Here is a 21,100-nt window from a genome sequence, read left to right as displayed (position 1 = left end):
CTGAATTGCCGTTATGATTTGCACTTCAGGGCCACAGCACAAACCACCTTATAACAACTCTGAGAATGGCATCCCCTATAAAAGGGAAATATTTTGAGGTGACAGTCAATGACAGCTAGACAAAAAAATCGTAATATTCAATGAGAAGCAATTTTGAATTAAAAAAACAAAACATTGGCCTCAATTCACCTCTATCGGTTCGCCTCCTGTGACGTCACGTATTGACGCATTTCCCGTCGCAGTCAAACTTCCGGGAAGCCTTTCGGAGGAAGAGACCGAGGAACACACAGCAGGTTTCTATCTTAGCATCTTCTCAACCATACAAAATACATCCTATTGTTGAACTCTGTAGGGCTGTAACATCATCAATGTTTGTAATATGAACCACTAACGAAGATACAACTGCATTCTTAACTATATTTATCAGCTGTTTCGGATTGACTTTGTCGGCGCTAGGACGAGCTAACTTACCGGCTAGCAGTCGTTAGCTTCTAGCGTCTTATTTGTGGTGGAAGATGTTCTGCGGAAACAGCGAACTGCACATTTTGTTGTACAAAGATAACTTTTAAATGGAGTCCCTATCAATTAATAATAATAAACACGAAATGATTATCTAAAATAAATTGGCCGTGTTTATGTTATGTATCTCGGGCGCTGTGACCTTGTGTTTGCAGCTAACGCTAGCGCAGGTTTTAGCATCAAGGGGAAGGTAACATGAACACTTCATGTTTGGTTTTGACTGACAGTAAGAAAAAGATTTACACTTGTGAACAACCAGTCTGTGTATTGCTGGTTGAGCTGTGTGACATAGTCAAATCGCAAATAATTGCATGAAATATTAAACAGTACTGCAGTTCACTGACAGCCGTGTTGTATAAACCTGCGAGTACTACAAAACTGCCTTTGAGTAATAAAGCGTTAATTTACAGTTAAATCTATTTGTATTTGTCTAAATCAAAATTAAAAATGATGTTAAAAGTTAATCAGAATTGTAAAAACTAAGCATACACTTTGTAATGTTAATACAATATATGTAAACGTAGTTGATCCATGTTTTTGCTAATGTCTCCAATATGACCATTTCCACAGAATGCTGGCCACCAGAGCCCTTCGCCTTGTTGGCAAGCGTGCCATTTCCACATCTGTGAGCGTACGTGGAGGACATGGTAAGTGTAACCTAGAATGACATATAGTGTTATCTATTTTTAGCAGCAGGAATAAGTACATCCCTCTGTGCCCTATACAACCAGGGCTTTTACTCTGGACTTTGATGTTGTTTACATCTGTGCCAAATAGCAAACAGGTGTGTTACTATCAGAGAAAAAAATTGTGACCTTTCCAAAGCTAGAAGACGTGTGTGTCTGTCCTTATGCAGATGCAAGTCTGTAAAAGTATTTTTCTTCATGATCCAGGTTTCAAATGAGAGAAAAATACGTATCACTTGCTTCCTCCACATCCCAACAACATATTACCATCCTGTGACACAAACCTGCCTGCTATATCATTTATCTCATCTCACCATTGTGTAGCACTTTGGTTAACCAAGTTCAAAACCTATTTTACACCCAAAAGCTCAGCATTCGACAAAATGTCTGATTTATGGGTTAATGTATTACTAAAATATTATAGCAAATTTTGATGTCCTTTGACAAATTTTATCAGCCAATAAATTGATGAATCAGCTTTCACTGTGGGTTGAAACTACAGAAAGACTTGACTTTATTTGTCATGGACAAAAAACAACAACATTTATAGCCATGCTGGGAGAGTAACTTAATCGAGAAACTAAAGAAAAACTGCAGATTAATTCATTTTAATAAGATTAATTCAAATAAGAGCACAGTTGTGGAAACATTGCTTTGTCTTTCAGTGTTTAGCATTGCCCTACTTAATAATCTACTCCTTGTGGAAACCTAAGACTAAACTGATGTAGATAAGAAATTAGAAACTTGCTTGACATATTCTCTTTTGTTTCTTACAGGTGTTGCTAAGGTAGAAGAGTACACCCTACCTGCTTACTTTGACACACGAGAGAACCCCCTCCCTGATATCTCCTATGTTCAGACCTTAAATCCAGAGCAGAAATCCCTGAAGGAGAAGGAGAAGGGCTCCTGGGCTGCACTCTCTAACGACGAGAAGATTGCATGTAGGTCTTAAATGCAACTCACATGATTAAGAAGATCATAGCAAACTGATATTGCTGTCAGCATTGTGTAAATAAAATTAGAAATGTATTAAATTCAATGTCTCACTGAAGTGCAACTTAAAATATCTATGGTTTGTGTGTTTGCAATGTTCAGTGTACCGCATCAGCTTCAAAAAGAGCTTTGCTGAGATGAACCAGGGATCAGCTGAGTGGAAGTCTGTCATTGCAGGGATGTTCTTCTTGGTTGGCCTCACTGGCCTGGTTGTGCTCTGGCAGAGAAAGTATGGTAGGTCTTCAAAAAAGCAACACTGGCAAATGCCTTTGTTCCTGAAATTCAATCAATTCCAACACAAATAAACATAGCTTCCATTTTTTTTCTCATTACGTCCATGATTTAATTTTTTTTTGTTTTGCAGTGTATGGACCAGTCCCACACACATTCCAACCCGAGTACAAAGAGAAGGAGCTGCAGAGGATGTTGGACATGAGAGTCAACCCAGTGGAGGGCTTCTCTGCCAACTGGGACTACGAAAACAAGCAGTGGAAAAAGTAATTTTCAGACCCACAGGACCATTTCACATACTTGAAAAGAAAGGCAGACCAACTCAAAGATACAAGAATTACCTTTATTTCTGTATTTATCACTTATCCACATTACCTCAGTCTGTGCATTTTGGAAGACCTCTTCCTCCTAAGGTCATCGTGTATTATAGAAATAAGAATAAAAATGGCTAAATTAATCAAATGTCTTCATTTAATTGTCAAGTGGTTTACCATCCATTATTTTAAGTGATGCTGTACAGCTATACTTCTGGCATTCTTATAAAATGAAACTCCTCCCCCCAATGGTCTCTCCTATATGTAGGAGCTACAGTGGATCCCCAAACTAATAACAGCAAGAAGTTCAAGATCATTTTTACAATTACTAATCTAATTTAATTAATAGGTATCAAAATGCATCCTGTTGTTGGTGTGATCTTGCAAGTCGTATAATTGGAATCCTAAAATCCTGTTGAACTTTTACTTCTCACCCATCAGCCATCACCTAACAGTTGGGATTGGAGGGGATACAAAAAGGTTGCCCTACCCTTATCAGTGTAGGCTGATGGGACTAATCATCTGTAGAGAGGTGTCCGGACAGAGAAGATGTTTTAAGGTGAAACGGTCAAGTCTGTCAACAGAAAGACCTTATACTCCTTGAAAGGCGTTATATGGAAAATCTACTTTGCAGTGATTTGATGTTTGAGGACCATACATTTATTTTGGGAAGCACAATCATTTTACCACAGCAGGTTATGTTCTTCATAATTTCAACTATAAATGTAAATTCAATGCAATCTTATCTGCGCACTAATAAACTATAGATTGATAACAGCGTTTTCTGATTTGACATTGTAAATGTCTTATTGTAGTAAAAAAATATTTGGATTGTATAGCATTGTTGACAAAAATTGCATTGTTTTGGTCATGATAGTTTTACAATCAGGGGTGTCGTAGTGGGGGGAAAAGTGGGACTGACTACCAAGGGCCCAATTGGGGAATGGGGCCATTCATGGGCCTGAAATAAAATGTCTTCTACTACGCTTTTCTTTTTTTGTTATAACTGCAATAAGGTAACTAAAATTGTCTGAATAAATAAACAAACATTCAGAATTTCGTTCTGGAAAAGGGGGAGCCTTGGCTCTGTGAGATGCACGTCTCATGCCAAAAGTGGGGTATCGTCATATTTTCATAGCATCAAGTGTGGCTGAATCTGATTGTAAGTAAACTGTAAGGCTTTAGAGTTTTATTTTACTTCATGAGGTTAGATTCAACCAAATAATGCCCCCTTTTTGTTATTCAACAAGTCACTTGGCTTCAGATAATCTTGCTTACAGTGGTGGACAGTTTGACAATCAATATTGTGCAGTTAAATTAGGATAAATTGTAAAAATAAATAAATAATGATAATAACAATACGTAGTTTAGATTTCAGTCATTAGTTCGTTGTGATGATGGGGCTACTGACATAATTTTTCAGGGGGCCCAGAATTCCTGGTGACACCCCTGATTACAATTACCATTGACAAGTATGTGAGCCCTGTAGATATTTGGATCTTAAAGGGGGATTTCGTCTTTGTCCCCTTCAGTGATGTTCTGCGTCATCTTTTTAACGTGTCAAACTGGATGAGACAATAGCTACGTTATGCTTATGCCCCTATGCCCACGTAATATGCATGTGCAGATGCCAATCTGTATATACAGTCTATGGTCTGCACGTCCATGGTGTGAAGGTGAAGTATGGGGTAAACCAGCTGATCGTACGGTGACGTCACTTACCGGATGAGCCGCAGCTGCAGTAATTTCACGTCAAAACAATCCGGAAGACGATACAGCATGACGGGGACGTGTTATTTTAGCTGAGACGAGGTTATAAGTCTGCATGGATAATATCACTGTTCAGAATGATAGTGGAACTTAATAATGTTGATAAATAGAGGACACATATTGCGGCTTCAGTAAGGGTCTGTCCCTGTTTTGTCAGTCAGTCCAGCTTCGCGTTTGGGATCCAAAGTCCATGTTGACGGATCGCAGGAGCTCCACATATTAATTTACGTAGACGGTGGCAGACTGATTTAGAGTCATCATGGGTAATGGAATGAATAAGGTAGGTCTTATAGTTTTTAAAATTGTCAGGCTTTATGTTGTTATCTGTGGCTTCTTGTGGTGAAATCATCTGCTCATATAGGTGTGGATCAGTCGCGTCCCATGTTTTGCTCAGTCCCACACTTGTATGATAGGACATGTAAAATAAGTGAAACGGGCACATTGGATTTATAGTGCAGAAGCTTAAAGTGCAGCAAATATTTGGCCTCCTAGTAACATGGACATCTACGACTAAACCTTTCCAGGTTATTATTGTATTACTGCCACTGAAAGGTTACTGCAACCACTAATAGAGGCAGTGATTTAAAAATATTGCTAACTGTTTACACAGGATCATGCTGTGTTATAGCAGTTTGATGCAAATCATTTCACTGGACAAAGCAGCTTGCTTTGGGCTGACAGACTGTCCCTGGACCAAAATATGCATATTTACTGTCCTGAAACATCCTGAATTCGTCTACCTGAAGCCCCCAAAAGCATGGAACTGAAATGGCATCCAGCACCCTGACCTTTGACCTTATGAGATGTGATGGTTTATGCAATTTGGCATGAAAACAATAATATCTGACGGTTAATACTAGGGCTGCACTATATTAGGAAAACATGCGATATGCGATAACGTTGTTGAATATTGCGATGACGATATGACTTGCGATAAATAAACAAATACTTAAGTATACAGTGTTAATGTATTTCTGCTTTGGATTTGCTGCCAACATAGACCCCAGAGAGTGAGTAGCTTATACAGACACTGGGGGGAAAAGAGAAGCATTATTTCAATTCAAACAACATGGTTTTATTGAAAAAAATTCAACTGGCTACAGCTGCTATATTAACCAACTTAGTTGCATGGCTACAGATACAGTTTCTTGATCACCTTAGCAGAACATCTTAATGCTCCTTTTAAAACGTGTTCTGCTTTTCGAAACAAAAATGTAGGAATGCATCACTTTTATTTCCAAAGATTAGACACACAGCGGGGGAAAATATTAATTCTTAATATCCGCCACTAAAGTTTTCATCTCGTCATCATCTTGTTAACGAAAATTAAACATACGTTGGTCTGAGTTTTTTATCCGTGATAATCTTTAGCTCGTAATAGTCTCGTTTTCGTCATGAAAAAAACGATTCGTTGACTAACATTTATCGTTGTGGGCGTAGGGGGCGGGCATACAAGGCAGTAGGGCTCCATCTGATTGGCCAAATACGTTGTCATGCAGAGGGTGAATGCATGGCACACAGACTGTAAATTTATGATGGCACAGAGTACAATTTATTGCAGTTCAAGCAGTCTTTTGCAATATGTATATCGCGCATGTTGATATTGCAATGACGGTGAATTTTAGATATATTATGCAGCACTAGTTAATACCATATTGTTAAATAGTAATGTTGTTCAAGTTTGTTCTGCATTTTTACAGACAGATGGCAGATTGAAATTAAAATAAAATGCCTAATCCTCATAGAGAGGAGAGGAAATCTAGGGGATCTGTTCTGCTTTTGGGGCATTTCGAAGGCAATGTCTGGGTTCACCTACAACATTTTTTTGAGTAATCAACTCTTACTAAAGTATGATGATATATTTCTATCATGATTGGAGAGGTCTCTTCAAGAGGTCATTCATACATTTCACAGCTTATAGTTTATGAAAGTGAATAAAACAATGGCCTTGAATGTCACCAGATCTGAACCAAGTTCAAAAACTTTTGGAGAGTTTTTGTTAGACAGCAGTCTTCTCCAGTACCACAAAAAAACCCCACCAAATTAGGGGTATCATTCGTGATAATATGTGGTCATCTCAGGTAGAGTTCAGTAGACAAGGTGCATTTTTTTTAACCTTTATTTATTATTATTATTTATTTTAGTAGCACACGTCTAACAAGAGTTGTCTGAATTTGAGGTAGATGCAGTACGTTTTGATTTGTCTCAGGAAGACATTGGACTGCACACATTTGCTGCCTCATGGTATAGTAAAGCTGCAGAGAAGTACTCAGTGGCTGCTTTCCACCCATCACTTTGTCCTGATAATCATGCATGGTTGCTTCAGGCCTTGTATGGTGGTTGTAGGGAATCTTTCCTTTGCTGGAACTTGGTTCTTAAGCCTTAAGCCGTAAATCCAATCTGGTTTAACCTGGGACAGTGAAGTTTTTGAAGCTGGACAGTGATGAATTTCTAACCTGAATTCAACATGTCTGTGAATGCTGCTTCACAGGTTGTTGATGGGCTTTACCTTGGAAACATAAGAGGTAAGAAAATCCTGTTGTTACCTCATTAAAGTTTTTTGAAGTCGATACTTGCAGTGTAGCTCGGTCAGGCTTGGCTTTCAGTGCCAAGGGCAGATGTCAACCACTAAAGGTCATAGCATGATAGAAAGAGGGACGTTGGGATTGATATAAAAGAATAATGCAACTATCAGCTATCTCTGTTCTTAAACATATTACTTTATTTTGATATTTGAACACTGCACACAGCTGTCTCTGTTAAACATATTTCAGTTTTCAGATTAAGAAGATGTAAATGTGTTGTTGACAAAGGACAATTCATCTAGAAAATTATGCTGAAATGACTCTCAGCCGGCTATCACTCTGTCCTGCAACCACCTCTTCCCAGTTAATGTGACATTTTCAGCTTTCTAACTTTAGCTACAGCAATGATGGCTCCACATGACGGCATGAGCATAACAGCTAAAATTAGATAAAGTGACAGGAGCGAGTGATCACATGCCCAACAGTATCAGATGGTTATTCCGGTTAGTAAACAGCATAGAGATTTGTCTCTGCAGCAATTTACAAAAGAGCTAGGGCGAAGCGTTGATGTGAATTTTCTGACGCTCTGTCCTCAGATGCAGAAAACAGAGAAAGTCTTTCAAAGAATGGCATTACCCACATCCTGTCAGTGTATAACAATGCCAAGCCCGTGTTTGAGGTTAGTGGAAAATCCACGATAACTATATCAATATTTCTTTACTTCCTGTGGAAAATTTACCTGGAGTTTTTTTTCTTGTATGACCATGCATAAAATGATGTGATGTGCCCAGTCAGCCTGATGGGGGTGGTGTTGTGATTGGAAAGGGAGATTGACATGCAGAATTAAGATTTTTGAATTATTTACAAAGCGCCTTGTTGTCCTTTGTGTTAATACCTGCATATTCAACATGTCATGTGTCAGGCAAATTCTAGTGCAAGTCAGTTTCTTCATATTGTCGTTAACAGGAAGATGATTCATTTCATAATGCTAAAACTCATCTAGCATGAAAGGGCAAATGACTTAAATTAGTCCCAAAGTTCCTTCACATTACAAGGCTGACAAACCCAGCGTTCACATAAAAGTGGCGCGACAGATGCTCAATTTAAAAAACTTACCTGATATATTATTTTAATCATTCTGATATGTGTAAAAAGAAATTACAAGAGTTATGGAAAGACTTTCATAAGTTTCATAAGAATTCCATACCATTCACTGTTTTTCATAACTCTTTTACAGGACATGACTTACCTTTGTATTCATGCAGCTGATGCTTCGAGCCAGAACCTGTGAGTGAAAAAACACACACACACACACACACACACACACACACACACACACACATGCCTTGATTTAAACTGAACTTTAGAGGGCAAAGTGACAGGTAGTTCCCTGTTCCAATCCATAACTTGTCTATTGAGTCCATCTCATGGCTTGTAGATAAGCAGACCCTGCAAATAAAGGGCCTGTTATATTTCTTAACAAATGAGCATTATCTTTTTTTAAACTACTGCTTTTGTTTTGTTTTTTAACTGTTGTTACGGTTTATATATCTGTGTGTCAGATGGGAAAACATGCAGAGAGAGAGAGAGAGAGAGAGAGAGAGAGAGAGAGAGAGAGAGAGAGAGAGAGAGAGATGGAGTAAGTGTGTTCAATGTGTCATTGTTCATCAGGCTCAGACCTGATGTTGTAAGAGGCATGAGCTGTCCCTCCGCCGTTGGAGTAGCCGCTAGCATGACATGTTAGTCATCACATTCATCTGGATTTGTGTGCAGGGCTTTCAACCCCATATAACACAAGTTAGATCAAAGTTTGATTAAATACAGTCTGAGGGTACAAATCAGAAGCATCAATCTTGTGTTGCAGTTTGAGCATCAGTGCAAAAGAGCAATGTCATGTCAGTCTTTTTTGAACTGGTGAGGGAATGTCATTGTTGCTGCAATGGTGCCTTCTGCTGGTTGATAAGAGCTCCTACACAGGTGGAAGGTTTGCATACATTTCCAATGCAATACAACACTCTCTGTGAGGCTCTTAACAGAGTGGTTACATTTTGCCAGTGTGTCATCTAAATACACAAGTTGTGTTTTTGTTCTTTTGTACCTGACTTGGGAGAGTTGACCATGTGTGAATCCAGTAGTCTTTGGCCAACTTTGTTTTCTGCAGACTTTGAAGTCCTCTTACATCTGAAGAAAAACTCTTGCTGCTTGACTTTGCAAACAAGAAACAAAGGATACAATGCAACTAAATGAGAGTTGAGATTTAGAGTTTTGTTGGATGTTGCTGATTGAGTTGGGTTGGGTTGGGTTGGGTTGGGTTGGTTTGGCGGTGTCTTTACCTCCACTGTTGCAATCAAGTGTCCTTCCCTCAGGCAGCAGAGGAAGGAAACCTCAGTGTGACATCTGGCTGTTGGGCCCCGACCACCCAGGACTTTAATAAACCCCTCTGTCACAATCACTGCTCTGCCTGACAGGAATGGTGAGGCCCACTGATGCCCAAGCATGCTCACCACCAGGGAGGGATCCCCTTTGGACAGATCTGATGGGCCCTCACACGTGTAAGGCCCATCAATCATGTAGGGTCTGTTATTTGGAGCTACTGTCGCTGTTTAAAGTTGTTGCAAAACCCTAGACTTCTCTAAAGCTCTTATGTATAAATGCCCAGGTGAATTTCAGGGAGTCAAGTTCAATTTGAATGACCTCAAATCACAGTTGTGGTCTCAACAGGCTCTATCATTTGCCTCAACAAGAAAGTATGACAAAGATGACTTAACTTCAGTTGGGATGCTCTGTAAAAAAAAAAAAAGGGCATGTCTACTATTGTGTTGAAAAACACTGTCAAATTTGGGGAACTGAGGAGACAAGTTTATGGAGTTTTGAAAGTGAAATGTTGTCCCATTCTTGACTGAAAGAGGATTTCAGCTGCTCAAAAGTTTGGGGTCTTTTTTATGGTATTTTTCTTTGTGGTACATTAGGTATTGATGCACCAAATGGTTTCAAAGGGAGATTTGTCAGGACTACAGACAGGCCACTTCTACTTCAGAGCCATGCTGTTGTAATTCTTGCAGAATATGGTTGGCATTTTCTTACTCAAACATGCTAGGTCATTCCTGAAAAATGTACCGTCTGGATGGCAGCAGATACTGGCTTTGAACTGTAGTAAAAAAAAAAAGGCAAGGTGGTAACTCTTCTCTTTAGAGTGGATGGTGCAGTGTCCGTGATTTCCTAATGTCCAATTCTGATTGTCAGACCACAGTTTTTTAACTCAGTCCATCTTAAATAGATGTTTCTGGGCCCAGAGAAGTCACCAATGTTTGGATCATGTTTATATATTTTTTCCTCTTTGCATGGTACAGTTTTTTCCCACATTTGTGGATGCAGCGGAAAACTGTGTTCTCAGGTAGGTTTCGGAATGGATTCTGAGCCCATGCTGGGATTTCCACTACAGAGTCATGACTGCTTTGAATGCAGTACTGCCTGAGGTCCCAAACCACGTGGCCACCCAGTATTGGTTTTTTTTTTCAGTCTTGTCCCTTTGGTACAAAGATTTCTCCAGATTCTCTGAATCTGTTAATGATACAATGAAAACCCCCACATTCTTGGCAATTTTACACTGAGGAACATAATTCTGACATTTTGAACTATTTGCCAAATCGACCTAATTAGTTTGGAGATTTTCCTCCAGGTCTTTTTAAATGCATATACACATCATTGTCAGCGTTTTGTTGTCCCTGTTTCAATTTGTTGAAATGTATCGCTGGCATCAAATTTAAAATGAGCATATATTTTTCATTAAAAACAAAATTTTTCAGTTTCAACATTTGTTATGTTTTTCCCCATTATTTTGAGTTATATACAGGGTTTAAATGATTTCCAAATCATTCAAATCGGTTTTTTATCAAGATTTGACCCAACATCTAAACTTTTCTAAATGGGGTTCAAAATGCAAGCCTCACTTACATCCATTCTTGTTATTGTCAGACAAGCAGTGGGTAAAAAGTTGCTAAACAAATGTTCATTTTGCGTAACAACCTGCTAGTGCATCATGCCACTATTGCTGATTATGTTAAAAAATATATATTGAGATGGAGTTGTCTTACATGTTGGTGTTGATAGATAACATGCACATTCTTATGCGTGTGGAGGATCAGGGATTCCCCTTTAGTAAACATTCACATGACAAAGCTGTTACAATATAAATGCACACTGTGCACTGACCATGAAGGTGATAACTAATTTGCATCAAACATTTCCAAAATGAGATGTGCGATCATGTGAGGAGCTTGTCCACTGTGATGCACTTTGGTTATTAATAAGATGTTATTTTGTGCTATGGATGATTTCTCATTTGTACTGATAAGAGATAGAGATAAGATACTTCTTTATTCATCCCACAATGAGGAAATTCACTTACGAACCAAAGATCTGCTAAAACGTATTTTGTTTCCGTACTATCCTCTTTATTCACTGCGGGTTATAACCTCAAGTGTTTGTCACAAGGTAATTTTCTGCATATTAAACAAGAACAACGGAAACCTCTGTGCTAGGAAGACAGACCAAAGTGCTGAGGAGACATCTTTTGAACAGTAGTTAGGATCTCAAGAAGGAGAAAAAAGAAAAGTAGCCGTCAATCTATTTTAGCCTCTGTCTGTTATTCTGTCTGCTATTGAGTAACCAGCATCTGCTCCTCAGGAGACACTGCTATCAGCCATACACTGCTCGATTATGCAAAGCCCCATCAGTGTTTCCTGACAGTGACCAAAGTAGGATATTTGAGGAGCAGTTGCATTGCGCTGAGCTGTTTTGTCTTCCCTTTTATTTCAGAGGAGGCTCACACTCTGAGGGTGTGTAAGCTCATGTTATAACCAGGGTTTCTTTTGTTTTGGGATGAGATACACATTCAATTTTAGTCTTCAGTTGGCTTTCATAGTTTAAGAGTCCCACACATATTCAATTGTTCAACATAAAGTAGGAAATTAAGTGTGTGCAATATTTAAGTTGTAAAGTTAAAAATATTCACTTGATCATTTTTAGACACTGAATAATAAATGAATGCAGGAAACTGAAGACATTTTGCAGATTGACAAAATCGAGGCCAGTTACTTCCCTTGTCTGTCCCTGCTGTCTGTGTTCTGGTCTACCACAGACTCTCTGTTTGAGCCAGTCCAACTTTTTTTCTCACATGACCGGTTGGAATGAAAAAAAAACATACTCCTTGACAGAGATAAATCTGGTCAAGAATGAACAAAATCAGTCAAAACCACCTAATACATTCTGATCCTTCTCTCTGATGAGAATTACTTGGAGTTTCTACAGTCAAAATCCAAACATCTTGTTTTCAGTTACAGCACCAATGTAGGGCCTCATAACAGGAGTTTCAGTTCAGGTGTCTTTTTTCAGATCCTGTTATGAGTGACTTATTTTTAGCTTTACAAACCTGATACCACTGTACCTTACTTTAAACAAAAACTATTGTCCTGAATGAACCATTATTTCTGAGTCTAAACATTTGTTTTTATATTTTTGGTATAAAAAAACCCACTGAAACCTCTATTGAATCAGATCAGTCAGATTTGAAAGTAATAAGTAATATAGTAAGTTCTTGTGCTTTCTTTTCAGATTACAGCATTTTAAAGAATGCATTAGCTTCATCCATGAATGTCGCCTGAATGGTGGATCTTGTCTTGTACACTGGTAAGTTGTAAAGTTACAGCTTTAACACTCTAACACTTGTTGGGGTCATGTCATGTTCACTTTGTCCACTGATGTTCCCTAGGCCATGGCTCAAAGCCTGAAAGAACACTTCTGTTAAAGTGTTGGATTATGTAAAGCATGTTTTCACTCATGACCCAACACTTAAACAGTGCAAGCACAGTTCTATTATGCAGTATAACTATATAACCTCAAATTTCTTTTATAATTAAATGCTTTTCCCATTTAAACAAGACACTGTCATATTTTTAATATAAAGTTTTGTTATGTGGCAACACAATTCTTAATGTATTTTAACGATGTAGTATTGTTATAAATACCTTATCAATGGGATGAGACATGACAAAATATCAGAACACTGTTTACTATATGCAGCTATTCATCTGTTCCATTCTGCAAAAGGAGGTGTTGACATATTGTCATTTAACCCATGTCATTTCTCATTCATTCTATTGTTGCATATTAATGTTTCCAATTTCTTAGTGTTATTTATTTTTCATTGTGTTATATCATGTAGTTTTATCCATATTTCAACCCGCTGGCTTCTCATCAGCACAAGTGCAGTACTGATTGATAGGATATCCAGAGCATTGATATTTCTATGTGAATATTAATTGCACCATGAATACATGCTACAATGTTAGTTCTGTGCAAAATGTCAAGTGTAACAGGTGCTACAGGTTAAGTACATCAATCAGAAAGTCCACCTCGGCCCAAGACCACCTTATCCAGTTTTGTTGTGTTATGTTATAACAGAGTTGAAGAAGAAACTGGACAAACTTTACGTGACGCAACAGTATAAAAAATCACAGTTTCGCATCAAACTGAGCTTATTCAATTTGATTTCGATAAATCAATGCAATGCACTTAGGTATAAATAAGGCATTAATTAATGGAGACTCTTTATGAAAATGACCTGAGTGCCTGAGTGCTTTGCTTCAGCCTTGCAGGCGTGTCCCGCAGCACCACCATGGTGGTGGCCTACCTGATGACTGTCACCCACTACAGCTGGGAGGAGTGTCTGTCTGCAGTCAAGGCTGTTCGCTCCTTTGTCGGCCCAAACTATGGCTTCCAGCAGCAGCTACAGGACTACCAGGCGACACAAGTTTCAGAGGTGAACACAAGAAGGAACAGGGACACAATAAATGCACACACTCTCCTTACAGTTTGTCAAAGTCACATTGGGTCTTAGGCTGTTTCCTTACAAACTTTGGTTTTATAACTCATCAAATTGTATTCATTTTTTCTAAACTGGCATTTTCCTAGCAGTATCTCAATGATACTCTAGCCCCCTGTCAACATTTGTGTGTGTTATGTCCTGTTGGTGGTGATTCAAATCCACGTCCATGTCCACGTTAGACATGCACAGGAACTGACAGGAGATGACACGTTAAACCATCACTCAGTGGTTAACCTGTCAGCCGTTAACTGTGGCTCTCTTGTTGTCATGGAACACCATATACTTGACAGCTGCAGTGGAATATCTCAGGGTGGTTATATATCTCTCTCTCTCTGCATTGTGTGTGTAATTGTTTTTATTTTTTTATGCCTGATGGGCTAAATAAACAGCCAGGCTTTGTTTTAAAGTAAATCATCCACATGATGGCTTTTCAGAACTTTTGAGTGTCCTTCTCTGATGCACATTAAAAAGGCAGCGTCCTCTTAGTATGCAAACCGCACAATCTATTTAAATGTTTAAATACTGTACCTTTATTGGTTTTACATAATTTTATAAATAGCATTTTAGTTTAAATAAATCAAGATTCACTTTTTCAGATGTAGACTAAATACGCCTCATATTTAATGTTGGAATACTTCCACTCTATACAGTGAAATAACTTATTATATGTAAATATTTGAACATAATGGTTTTATGCCTAATCTGGTTAATCTGGTAAAATGCTGGAGCAAGCTTTTAACCAGAATTGCATTACATGTTTACATTTAACCTTCCTGTTATGTTCCTTTCTCTGGATCAACAATAATGTTCCTGGGTCAATTTGACCCGGGGCATATTCAATTATCCAAAAGTGTCGGAACCCCAAAAAATCCAAAGACACATTTTTTTTTAATTTGATTTTTAACACCATTACTAACCATTTAAATCCAGATTTGGTCCATTGTTTTTTTTAATTCTCGCAGATCATGGTTATATGTGGATAACTCACTCGTTTTTCATTAAAAATTCATGTTAAAACTTTTTTTAATCAAAATCAGAATCAGAAATACTTTATTTATCTTGGGGAGAATTCAGTTGTTACAAAATGCTCTAATATACAGAATGAAAAAGTCAAAATATTCCTAGAAAGAAGAAATAAAACAAGATATAAATATGAATGAAATAATATAAATTGGATTAATAAGTAAATTAATTAATATACATTGGAAAGCACTAAATATAAATACAATAGTTTTACATGACATAGATTTTTGTTTATTTTATTGTACTTTTTCAATTTTTTATGGAGTGATGTTGATAAATTAAAATGACACCTCTTCTGTCACATGCTGCCCAGATTTGTATGCTGCATTTAGCTGGTTTGGAAGGCATATGCTGCCTAAAAGAGACTTTAAAAAGGGTCAATTTGACCCACAACATAACAGGAGGGTTAAGGAAGTGAGAGTATTTCTGTTTGGGTTTGATTTTGATCCATCATCTCCACAGCATTGGTCCATTTTCTGTGACACTGTATGTTCCTGCTGTTTTGCATCATTTTAGGTGAAGACAACTAGCGTGTGATTCCCTTACAATGACTCGGACACAGCCTCTAGCTAGATAAGGGGAACTGCGGGGGGGTTTGCTGCGATTGCATTAGCTTGGCACTGCTCATCACGTGTTAAGCATTACTGTCAGCATGTTGCAACACAACATGACTGAAAAAAATAAATGCTAAATGCTTGTAGATATTGTACTGATTTCGAGGATTTAAGGGGAAATGGGTTTTTGTATTTGTGCTTTTCCCACACCAGCCTCAGATAGAAAGTAAGGAATCCTTTCGAGAACAAAAGAGTTCCTACGGCTGCCTAACAGCTTTGTTTACTGCAGCAGCATCACAACAACAAGGCGGGAAATTTACACCCCAGAAGTGCCTGTTTAAAGAAAATAAATCACAACTTTTCAGTCAATATCTGTATTTTTCCAGAGCTTTGTATGAAAACTACAGCCCTAAATTACTCAGACTGGGCTGAGTCACATTAATAGAGAACTGTTTTACTGCTGAGGACCACCTTACACATCAAATTTCAGTGTAACTTCTTTCTAAATACATCAAAATCCACTTTTTTATTATTAGAAAGAACTTTGCTACTTCAAGTAGTTTCATTTTCTTTTTGACACATGGTACATTCATCAGAATCTTGCACAACTCCTGCTATCAGACTACTCTTTGATGTGTTATCTTTATACTGTACTACTGATTGATGTGTCATCTTTCTACTGTACCTTCTCAGTATAAATTTATTATTAGAGCTAGTGCTGGACTGATTCAATCAATACTAATTTTAGGAAGATTAATATGATACAATCACAGTGACTTTCACTTCATTATACTTCATAAAGATGAGGCATTGTTCAAAACTCCTCAGAATTCCTGGACACCATTTAAGAAACTGCCATTCCACTGCTGTGGTCACAAAAAAAAAGTCGTCACTGGAAAGAACAGATGCAACATTTTGTTCTAGTTTTTGAAATTAAATTGAAACACCTGGTGGTGTGACAAAGGCCAGCAGGCTTTTAAACTATCCATTCAGAAAGCATACATTTATTATTTGACTTTCTCTTGTCATGAGGGGCACACACACTACATCTACACTAAGTTGATTTACAGATTCTGATTTTATCTTCTGTGAATTTCAAAGTTGAGAAACATTTCACTTTTGTTTCTTTATAGAAGAATTGTTCCTCAGACTTACCTGGAAATGCAAGAAGAGTTAAGGGGAAATCCTGAATCTCAGGTGATGGTGTACACAGGCGTGTCTGCAGGGAGACAACTGTTGCTTAGAAATAAGACCGCTTTGTCCTGCTTTGATTCTTCTTACTTACTTTCTCAGGTTTAATCCAAGCTTATGAAAGCCAAGGTGTGCTATTTTCATAGACAACTACATTATTGTTTTATGTTGAATTGAATACAAACAGCTTTAGTAGTTGTGGCTATAAGGCTGCATAAACTAGATACATTTTTATAACTCACAGTTTGAAGACTCTGCACTTTTCCAGCAGCACATTGCACTTTCTGATTTTAAGCTGTTGAGAAAAAAATTAATGTGCCTATCATATGAGTTATACTCTGTACTCTCCATCCATTCATTATCTACACCACTGTTCCCAGTCATATCATTTGGGTACTGTGTACCATACACAGTGTATTTTATGTCAGGTATTAACCCTCCTGTTATGTTGCGGGTCAAATTGACCATTTTTAAAGTCTATTTTAGGCAATATATGCCTTCCAAACCAGCTAAATGCATGGGCAGCATGTGGCAGAAGAGGTGTCATGTTAATTTATCAACAAAAATTCAAAGGTAAAATAAAATAAACAAAAATCTATGTCATGTAAAACAATTGTATTTATATTCAGGGCTTTCCAACGTACATTAAAAAAGTTTCAACATGAATTTAAATGATAAAACGAGTGAGTTATCCGCATTGAACCATGATCTGTGAGAATTAAAGAACACCAATGGACTAAATATTGATTTAAATGGTTACTAATGGAGTTAAAAAATTGATTAAAAAAAATGTGTATTGTGAATCTTCGGGGTTCTGACACTTTTGGATAATTGAATATGCGAACATTATTGCTGTTCCAGAGAAACGAACATAACAGGAGGGTTAAATGTAGTTATGTAATTTGATCTTTAAAAAATTACATTAATAAGTTGTTTGTGTCCCATTTTCCTTTCCAGTATCAAGCCTGGTTACGGTCCAGTTTCCGTCCCAGTCCCTTTAATGACCAGGAGCAGGTGGGGGCCCTTCTGAGCCAGTACATGGAGCAACAGGAGAGCCAGAGGAGAGGGGGAGACAACCGCTGGATAAATCAGGGTGTAGGTGTCTGTGCTCTGCCGTCCGATCATGATGGTCCTGAAAGCAGCAGCTGAAACACGGCATCAGCTTGTGCTAAAGTCCTGCCAAAAACTGTCTTTCTATGGCAGTAGTTATACTCTGTACTCAATTTCAAATCAACCCAAAGTTGTTACAAACTGTAAGGCTTTTGTAAAACTTTGAAAGCGTAGAATAAAATAACTCCACTTTGAAAGCCAAGCATATGGTTTATACCTAATTTGCATCTATGTAGTTGCTTTAAAGGACTGAGGGTTGATCAAGGACTGTTTAAGACAGGGACACAGTCTCTGCGGCTTCACCCATTGTTTTCTGAAGAGACATTTTGAAGCCCCATGATGGTGGGTGCCATACTGGAAGTGCTGACTCAACCTGAGTTTATGATCAACCAGGCAAATCAGTGGAGCTAAGGCAGGCTTTTAGCCTCCTGGCTTACAGCTCCCAACCTGTCAGTCAACTCAGCTGTGCCTCTAAATATGCAAACTTATGCATGAGTCTCAGCCTTTATATCATCTTAATGGATGCATTATAACATAATCATCCCCCGTATTGTATGAACGATTAAATACATTAGCTACATACCACTAGCAGTTTTTTTGCAACTATCTGTAAACATGTTTTTTCCTGCTGTGAAGTTGCACATTTTAACTTGAGTCCTGAGGGGGGTTCCTTGGCTTTTGCAGCCAGCCTCAAGTGGACATTGAAGGAACTGCAGTTTTTTTTTTTTGCACTTCATTATTTATCACTGGGGACTGCCACTTGGGGTTGATTTAGAATTGAGCTACAGACTCTTCTCCACTACTAGTACCGCCCATGCTTCCTTAACTAAAGAAAGCCACAACAGGGGTCTCGGTGCTCACAGACGCCTTACTCTTAACACCTCTGCACCTTAGCCATAACGAATAAACTACACTTCCATGTGGACTTCTTACACCTGCAATGTTCAGCTCGGTGGCCTTAAAGACACGACTAACAGATGACTTAAAGGAACATTTTGCCTCAAGTTATCGAGATGTTGAGATTTATTAAAATTCTCACTTTCAAAAACAATGATGCAAAACCTTCATAAATGACAAATAAAAGCCACAACTCTTTGTAACTCAAAAATGGAACTAGCACATGTTTGACATTTGTACATAAAAAATAACTCAAACAATTGTGAATTCTCAAAGTAGAAGACAGTACATTTTCTTTTGATTGACTGCTTGATTGAACAAGATCATAGGTTGATCTTTGCAGCTCTAGTCACTGTTTTATAGCAGCTACACTCGCCACTGAAACGTGTTACGATAAGATAAATGTATCACTTTTGCACATCACTGCCCAAGGAGTAAACTGTATGTTTACACCCAGTTGTATACTGGCTCTGCGCACTATTTACTTTACCTGTCTACAACAGAATCAAGCACCAACAATCCACACACAAACATAGTGACCTGATATCTGCTACTATGGGCATGTAGCTGGTAAGGGAAAGCCTTGCACTGGGTGTGTCAGCTCCTTACATCTATATACCAGCCAACAAAAACCTGTTGAGTTATCTCATGATTTCAGATAAGCCTTATCTGCTCTTAGACCCCCAAAGTAGAAGGTTCAATGGTGCACATCCATGACATTTGTAAAGAGAACTTTACAACATAAGCAAAATGTTCCTTTAAGTAAAACATCACAGGTGAAATCATGTAATCAATCTGACGTGTGGCAGAGTAAAACTATAACTACACATGAAGGATCTCTGCAGTCCTATAATGCTCAAGTCTTCCTGATTTTACTGAAGCTCAGATTTATGTTTTTATTTTGAAAAGGATGACTATAAGGTGATTGTGTCCATGGGTTCAGTTAGTTGTTTGAATTGCATATTTATAGTGTTTTCTTTATGTTGTTTGTGTTTTATAATAAAATTAGGTGATTACAAAAAAAATGGAAATGCTAATAAATGTCTACTATCAACACTACAGTATGTGTCCTGGTTTTGCTCAGCAGATCTACTTATGTCACTTAAATAGAAAATACATGTGTGCAGCTTAATCAAAGCTGTGTACATCTATCTACTTGAATACATATCCCAAGAATTTACAGAAATACACTTTGACACAAGTTTGAAGTTTAATTTCGAATATTTTCCCAATAACTAATAGTCGTGTAATTGTGCTACACAGAAATTTTGCATATACAACAGGAAGACCTTTTTCATTCATAACTATGAAGCTAAATTATAACAACTTCCTGCTCTTGAGGAGTGCAGACGCTTTTTTGCTTGCTCTTGCTTATGCTTGCATTCTTTTCATTTTAACTCTTTTTTCTTCACTGAGAGACTACAAGCAGTCACTCCAGGATACTTAGAAACCACTGGGACTATAATTTACTGTCGACAAAGTAAACAACTGCCTTATCTCGACATTTTATCGAAACTGCAAACGTGGCCTACTGATCGGCAAAAGCCTGTTAGCAGCTAAGCTAACTGGAACCAAAATGCCTCCTTTCACTGTGGACGATTTTCAGAAGATCCTTCAGAAAATTGCTGTGCTGGAAACAAAGATGCATCGGATAGAAGTGAATGTGGAAGTGAATGGACTATGCGGGAATGACACCACTCTTCCATGGGGTCAGAGCAGCAGACATGTACCTGCTAACACACGGCTAGTTAGCCCAAACAATGACACTCCAAAACAGGAGGACTGTGCAGTTGGGACCAGCTGGAACACTCTTGGCGCTAGGCCTAAAGATAAAACGTTTCCCACGGACATGAGAGAACGGATAACAGGCAGAGCCAAGCGCCCTGAGATTTCTGATGCGACTGGCTGGCCTGCACTCTCATCCAGAAGGAGTGCCGCCTCAACCCCCCTACCAAGGAGGAAACAGCCATGGACAGCAGTAAAAACTACTAGTAAGAGCAAACCTGTAGAAGAAACAAAGATACATTTAGAGAACAGATTTGCACCACTTTCACAAGATCCTGACTCTCCATCCCAGGACCTGAGAAACCCTGTGTCCTCGAAGACCAAGGGAAGGTACGAGACCAAATCTATAAGCAAAAGGCCGCAGAGGGAGCTGACGACTGGGCCTGAAACACTGATCGTGGGCGATGGTGCCGTGAAAGAGGTCAGTAGCCTCTGTGGCAAGAGAAACACCAAAGTCCTCTGCTTCACCAACGATTCGGTCTCTGACATTTCAGACAAAATTCTGGACATTGTTGCTGACCACACAACGGTGAAATCACTCATTCTTCACACTGGGGCCTTGGATGTTGTGAAGCAACAATCTGAGTTATTGAAACAAGATTTTACTGATCTGCTG

The 21,100-nt window shown here is 38.3% G+C and overlaps 2 protein-coding genes across 2 annotated transcripts; both read left to right on the top strand.

The window, feature by feature from the left end:
* Nucleotides 1-169: 169 nt before the first annotated feature.
* On the top strand, nt 170-2,886 carry LOC117810117. The gene is made up of 5 exons (XM_034679734.1): nt 170-293; nt 1,090-1,166; nt 1,982-2,146; nt 2,301-2,432; nt 2,563-2,886. Exons 2-5 carry the CDS (start codon nt 1,091-1,093, stop codon nt 2,697-2,699), a joined length of 510 nt encoding a protein of 169 aa, XP_034535625.1. The 5' UTR covers nt 170-293; nt 1,090; the 3' UTR covers nt 2,700-2,886.
* A 1,585-nt stretch (nt 2,887-4,471) lies between these two features.
* Nucleotides 4,472-19,758, top strand: dusp22a (dual specificity phosphatase 22a). The gene is made up of 8 exons (XM_034679726.1): nt 4,472-4,555; nt 4,671-4,793; nt 7,005-7,038; nt 7,635-7,717; nt 8,276-8,325; nt 12,652-12,726; nt 13,687-13,858; nt 17,650-19,758. The coding sequence occupies exons 2-8, from the start codon at nt 4,773-4,775 to the stop codon at nt 17,839-17,841; spliced, it is 627 nt and encodes a 208-aa protein (XP_034535617.1). The 5' UTR covers nt 4,472-4,555; nt 4,671-4,772; the 3' UTR covers nt 17,842-19,758.
* Nucleotides 19,759-21,100: the final 1,342 nt, after the last annotated feature.

The sequence above is a fragment of the Notolabrus celidotus genome, chromosome 3, assembly GCF_009762535.1.
Source record: "Notolabrus celidotus isolate fNotCel1 chromosome 3, fNotCel1.pri, whole genome shotgun sequence".
Taxonomy (NCBI): Eukaryota; Metazoa; Chordata; class Actinopteri; order Labriformes; family Labridae; genus Notolabrus; species Notolabrus celidotus.
Note: the sequence above shows the minus strand (reverse complement) of the source record. Positions and strands in the feature narration are given on the sequence as shown.

What these genes read in the sequence shown, in the direction of transcription:
- LOC117810117 (XM_034679734.1), top strand. Translation starts at nt 1,091, where the DNA reads ATGCTGGCCACCAGAGCCCTTCGCCTTGTTGGCAAGCGTGCCATTTCC. An exon ending in GAGCGTACGTGGAGGACATG is followed by an intron (nt 1,167 to 1,981) that starts GTAAGTGTAACC and finishes TGTTTCTTACAG; the next exon opens with GTGTTGCTAAGGTAGAAGAG. An exon ending in TAACGACGAGAAGATTGCAT is followed by an intron (nt 2,147 to 2,300) that starts GTAGGTCTTAAA and finishes TGCAATGTTCAG; the next exon opens with TGTACCGCATCAGCTTCAAA.
- dusp22a (XM_034679726.1), top strand. Translation starts at nt 4,773, where the DNA reads ATGGGTAATGGAATGAATAAG. An exon ending in TTACCTTGGAAACATAAGAG is followed by an intron (nt 7,039 to 7,634) that starts GTAAGAAAATCC and finishes CTCTGTCCTCAG; the next exon opens with ATGCAGAAAACAGAGAAAGT. An exon ending in GATGCTTCGAGCCAGAACCT is followed by an intron (nt 8,326 to 12,651) that starts GTGAGTGAAAAA and finishes CTTTCTTTTCAG; the next exon opens with ATTACAGCATTTTAAAGAAT.